The 6,609-nt window shown below is 34.6% G+C and overlaps 1 protein-coding gene across 1 annotated transcript; it reads right to left on the reverse strand.

Annotated features, from left to right (window-relative positions):
- Window positions 1-1,085: 1,085 nt before the first annotated feature.
- On the reverse strand, window positions 1,086-1,973 carry LOC113722649 (hevamine-A). The gene has a single exon (XM_027245922.2). It carries the CDS (start codon window positions 1,971-1,973, stop codon window positions 1,086-1,088), a length of 888 nt encoding a protein of 295 aa, XP_027101723.1.
- Between the last annotated feature and the right edge of the window lie 4,636 nt (window positions 1,974-6,609).

A 6,609-nucleotide genomic window follows, 5' to 3' on the forward strand; every position in this document is an offset into this window, starting at 1 on the left:
TGGGACTATATCGTCTTTTAACTTTTATTAATAGACCTATTTGGCCCATCCAATTTAATTTGAGGAAATATTGTCTCTTAACTACTCCTCATTATTATTGGTCCAGTTTGGTCATCTAATTTTCCCTACTTGATTTGTATGCTTTGCAAATTTATGGGCTTTCATTTTGTTTTTTCTAATCAATTTTAACACTTGGCACAGTCATCAAAAATATAACTTGACCACTTTGCCCCTCTTAAATTGCTTAGTAAAAGTTGGACGACCAAGTTGACCCAAAACAAAAGGACAACAATTACTGTTTGTATTGAAGTTAAATGACAAAAAGTGGTTCAAAAAAAAAAAGGTTAGAGGGCTGTTTGGGAGCCTTTTTTTTTAACCTTTTTTTAAAAAAAAAAAAAAAAACCATCATCACCGAATTACCTTTAATCCGTTGAAAAATTAGTCTAGTAAGAAAATTAATAAGCCCTGATTTCATCCGCTCTAAAACCAATCTAAAATATGCTGCGGAATGAAGGCGCAAATGGTTGTCCAAATTAGTATACTATAGTTTGTGAGTTGTCAAGATCTTGTGCTTTTTTCTTTTTTTTTTCATTCGTCACTTATTTGTACTTCTCCTATTCTTGTGAGTTGTCAAGATCTTGTGCTTTTTTTTTTTTTTTCATTCGTCACTTATTTGTACTTCTCCTATTCTTACTCTAGCCTAATCAAAGGGAGATGTTTAATTGAATCTACGGGGAATTAATGGGGATTGAAACACCACCGAACCAAATGAATACGTGGCACCTGTATGAATTTAAGGAAACCACATATTGTGGTAAATAATGGAAGGCAAGGTTTGAAAGTTGACCTCCCATCCCACCAAAACTTGAAGTCCAAATCTTGTACCTGTTCATGCAATATATAGAGAACGCAAAACACAATATTTATCCTCCAACATTTTATTTAATTTGGGATTTCATAACCCATTATTATACATATCTGGCAAACAACCAGGACTACATTTGAACTCTCAGTAGACAACGAGAGGAACTCAGTTGATGGCTTAGAATATTATTATCATGGACTTTTGATCATAAGCCAGAACATCAGAGTTTAACATAAGGCCTGATTATTTCATCATAATGACCGCAATAGGTTGTGCCCTCAAGCACCATGAGCCCTCCATATTTGGAATACTGCTCCACATAGGGAATAACCACATTCCTGAGGTCGCGACATTTGATGTAGCCTTCGACGCCAGAAATTCCAGTTAATCCCAGGAACAATGCAGTATTATCGGGTACATAACTATGCCATTCTTCCCAACTTATGGAGAGGTTAGTGATATTGCCCGAACTGTAATCGCATGAAGGTTCCTCGAAAAATTGCACCCACACGTAGTCAAAGAGGCCTTTTTTTATAGCAGTGCCAAGATAATAGTCAGGAATGCGACATCGTGGTGCTGCAGATAAGTACACCTTTTTGTCAGTTGTGCTATACTTCGAGAGTGTCTCAGCGAGGGCATCCAAATACCTGTTTGATCCGCTTTGAATATGGAAATCTATTCCATCTACAACGGCATCACCGAAAGGACGGGAGTCTGACTGACCACCCAAAAAATTGTTCCAGATATGTTCTGCAACATATTGAACATCACGGGAACAAAAGTCAGGCCTCCCATCAAGGGAAACAAACACCTTGATGCCTTTGCTCTGGCAGGATTCTATCTGAGCACCTAGGAAGGCGCAGCTGCCGTTGATGCTTGGGTCGCAATGGTGATCCAACTCCAAGACTGCTTGGTAACCGACAAATTTAAGGGAGGCGATAACCACGATTTCGTAGGTACTGTTGGTGCATATCTCACTCAGGTTTGCTTCACGAGAGCTTCGGCCCCAGTAGATCCCAGCTACGGAGCCTTCTGAGGACCTGATCAAGCATGAAATCGTCAGCAGGGATATTATTGCTAAGAACAGAGGTCGTAAATTAGCAGCCATTGATAGTTTTTCAGCTGTTTTAGCTGTTTTGGAGTGGTGGTTTTGGCATCCGGATGACGGACCATTTATAGAAAGAATTCACCTCAGGTGCCAAATCCAACGTGTGCGAAATAGCACTCGCTCAACCACTGGGCCAATGGCTCAGTTGCCAAGTCTGTCCTTGCACTGTAGATGAGGGTTCGAATCTCACTTGTAACGAAAAAAATCTAAGAGTTATGTAAAAAATTTAAGAGTTATGTCCAGTGGCGGAGCCAAAAAAAAATCTTAGTGGGGGTAAAAATAACACTAAAATTTTTTATCTACTATTTTTCTAGTTTTTTAAGCAAAAAAAAAAAAAATTCACCAACAAGTACAAATGATACGTATATTCCATAAAAAATCATGAAAAACATAAAAAGACGAATTCAAAATTATTAATGTAATAATAATTTTATTTTAAAAACAAACTAAACTATTTATAATTGCTCACGACGAGTTTTTATATTTTGATAATGATTTACAACTTTCTCATTTTGAACTTCATGAAGTATATTTTTCTCAATATAAGTAACTAAACTAAATTTTGTGACCCATTCTTTCACATCTTTTCTAAAAAAAACTCTGGGGGCACACTTAAAATTATGTCAAAATTGTATAAGTATTATAGAAATTTAAGGGGGCAGTGGGGGCCCGTGCCCCCACCTTAAATCTGCCCCTGGTTATGTCATAGCATTTCCTTACTTTAGTTGGGTCTGTATACTCACTAGCTCCTACAAACAGCCTCCTTAGACTCCCCCTCCTCCTTAGATTAGAATAAAATAAATTATATAAATGTATCGTTACTGATAAAAAAAAAAAAATAATAGCACTCGCTCGTACTCTCACGCACACAAACGCCAAATGTGTCCGTATAATTGGGCTTGGGACCACACGATGCTATGTCAAAAACCAATTGAAAAGTGAAAACACGAATTGGTCCTCAGTCAGTTTACTATCTGGAGATAATATGCTTGTAACCTAAAGATTTGGCTCACTTGAGCTGTTTTAAATATACATACATACATACATACATACATATATATACATATATATATATTCATGTGTATATATATATGTATATATTTGTGTGTATATATATATAATATAGATATACACACACATGAATATATATATATGTATATATATATGTATATGCACATATACATATGTATATATGCATGTGTGCATATATATGTGTATATGTGTGTGTTATATAATACACACATATACATATACATACACACACATATATATAAACCAAAATATATATATAATATATACATGCATATATATGTGTATATATATATACATACATATATATATAAATATACATATATATATATATATATACATACATACATATATACATGTACATGTATATATAAAGCAAAAAAAAAATACTAAAAGCGTGAATGGCTTTATGAACAGTGAATGTGGATCGATTGTAGCGTAATTTCCAGCAACTTGGAGGTTTTTTATTCTGTTAGGTGCACGTAAACTTCTTAGACATTGGTGCAGCTGTCTGTGCACCACTGGATTGCTATTGCATCCAATTCAAAATCTAACCGTTGATCATCCTTTAGGAGTGTGAGATGCTGGAGTTGAAACGACGGGTGGCGGTCGTACGAAACTATTTGTAGGGGGATCTCGTCAGTCGTCACGGGCTGATTTTGATCCATGCATGCATTCATTCAGAGTTCAGACTGGGCTAATGAATGCAGCAGGTGCGTTCTTCGTAATGACTTGTCGCGATAAAACCACATGAACCACGTCAACAGCATCTTTTTTTTTTTGGTAATAAAAAATTTGAGCGGGTTCGATTCTGATCATTATTATGGATCAAGATGTGACTCTAAAATCACAGGTCACATACAGAGATTCACACAGGTCGTTCATTAGTATAATTTTTAAATTAATTGTGAAATTTGAACACATAATCTTTTTGTGAAGAAGTGATCTATCCTTACAGCTATTTATTTTCTTTATTTTAAACATTTTACTGATTTCTTGTCTTTCCCAGTATACTGGTTGGCACCGTATGCTACTTGGGTATCTTCTTCAAAGGTTTTTTTTTTTTTTTTTGTGGTCACCGATTTCTTGTCTTCTTTAGTTTAGTATACTGGTTGGAACCGTACCTGTGCTCCGGCAAACAATTTTGTGACAAGAAAAGGAAAACTTCCTGTAGAATAGTAGGTCACCGCATATACGAGAGATCAAGAATTTAAATTTTACTTTTTTAAAAAAAGTTATCACTTAATGTGACTTCTTTTATATTTATATGGTTGTCTCTTTTACTCGTATGATCCGACAGTGATTCAGTTCACGTCAATTCTCCGTGACTCTGTTGAGTCATCCCTCGTAATATAAATTAGAGTAGCAGCATGAGTAGGTGTAGATTGCAGCAATAAATCCCAAAAAAAAAAATTGGAAACTTCCCATGTTTGAGTGCTGACGAAAGTAAAGGGAGACAAGATAATAAATCCGCGGTAAAAAGCCAACCGTACGAAAACAGGACAGTTTGTCAACTTGCAAAGGCTACCTCATTGAACACCACCAATTTCCCACGTGCAGCCAGCGGACGACACCTAACAAAACAAAAGACCCCCAATTTCCTCGAAATTACGCTATAATCGATCCCCTGTTTGGAGCAACAGCCAATCTGATGTAAAATCTGATATCAAACTGATCACAAATGTACAAAATTGATAGGAATTTTAGAACAATACCAATAACGGTTCCCATTGCTAATGTTTATAATGAGTTTCCCCAAATAACTCTCTACATCCACAACAAATATATACATATAATTGGAAGTTAGGTTTCAGTAAAATAGGGGTTGGGATCCCTGCCCCATGCAAAAGAGAAAGTTATTTTAAAAAGATTTTTCTTTAGCAGCGGATGGGTAAGGTTTAAAACGCCCGTAATTGATCTTTTTATTTGTGGCGTAAGAAAGGATAAATCCCTTGGGTACCAAATTCAAGTTTTGTGTCTTCAAATTCTGAAATTGTTTGTATCTTTCTTGGTACCAGTTTGTCCAACAGTCCAGTTCAAGTGATAAATAATTTTGATAACAATTAAGTTAGTTTGCCAAACACAATTTATGTACTAATCCTCTATGTTAATGATTTATCTTGGTTCCGTTACGTATACGTACAATTTGGCAATTTAAAGTAAATGATTTATAGACGTTAGATAATTCGAGACTGAATTTGTTGTCCTAACATCCTTCCAAAAAAAAAAAAAAAAGAGAAAAGAGTTATGTCAAAGCTCTTTTCTTGAGCTGGTGCGTGTGAGTGCATTTGGATGAATAGAGATATCCCGCCAGCAGTATTCTCTTCCTATCAGAATTCAGAGGGAGATGAACCACTGCCACATTTGACGAATCCAAATAGCCAACTAGAGATGGAATTTCCTGTATTACGTGGCACAATTAATTGACAAATAAGTGGTATAATTTTCGATCAGAATGCAATTTTTATTTCAATAATCAATTTAAGAGAATTTATTAATCAATTGCTTATTTGGGTACGGCTACTTTGTACTCGAATCTTTGCTATCAATTGACCTAGGATGGTAATTAGTTCGGGTCATGGGTTAGCGGGTTGGATTGAGACCCAAATATTTTGAACAATACTTCCTAAAGACAATTCAAAAAATTAAATGGATCAACTTTTTTGAATCAAACACAACTCGCTAATTTTACAAATTACCCGTACTCGACATGAATAACCCGTTTGCTTAACTTTTCTTCTTTTCTTTTCTTTTTTTTGTTTTCTCACCTTGAAAGTATGGTGGATTTTTTTATGATGAAGTTTTCATAAGAATATAAAGAATTGTAGTCCAATCCTAGATTTTCTGTATGGTGCCTATAGTAATTTTTTGGTTTTCCTTTATACACAAAAAAATATGAATAAAAATAAAACTATGACACTTTCACAAATTATTCATGATTCCGTTCTCATAATACTAATTTATATTCCTGATTAATCAAAGCCCACTCTCATAATAGATTGACTATTACTAGCATTAGATTCCTCTACTCTCGTAGTGAAGATCTGAAACTAATTCATTTATTACATGAAATGTTCAAGAAAAATCCACTTATGTGCACTTCTACTCTTATAAACTTACTCCTTACGTTCCATTTATTTCCTTTCCATTATTGTTACCAATTTTCATTGATTAACAATAAGTAAATGACTTGCAATTGGTGGTCAATCAATTATAAAAGTTAAAACATGAATAAATAGACAAATTAGTACAAGATGCAACAAAAGTAGATTCAGCACATAGTTAAGAAATCATTAGTTCATCTACTCTCTAGATCTAAAATTTAGTTCAATATAGAAAATAAAGTAGATAAGCCCAGAGATTCATTGAAACAACTCATATTGATCAAAATAAACAAAAAGTTGAGAAAAGTTTAGCCAAAAGTGAACAAAACTTCCAACAATCTTCTATTAATCCTCCCAAATGGGATTGTTGCAATGAATGTTTCTCCAAGTTCTCCTACAAGTTTCTCCCCTTTAAAGAGAGAAAAATATGTACTCCTAATGCTAAAAACTAGAACCCTTTTATCGTCCAAGAAACATGTATGTATAGGTGAAACAAAGTCAAG

This window comes from Coffea arabica, chromosome 5e (genome assembly GCF_036785885.1).
Source record: "Coffea arabica cultivar ET-39 chromosome 5e, Coffea Arabica ET-39 HiFi, whole genome shotgun sequence".
NCBI classification, from domain to species: domain Eukaryota; kingdom Viridiplantae; phylum Streptophyta; class Magnoliopsida; order Gentianales; family Rubiaceae; genus Coffea; species Coffea arabica.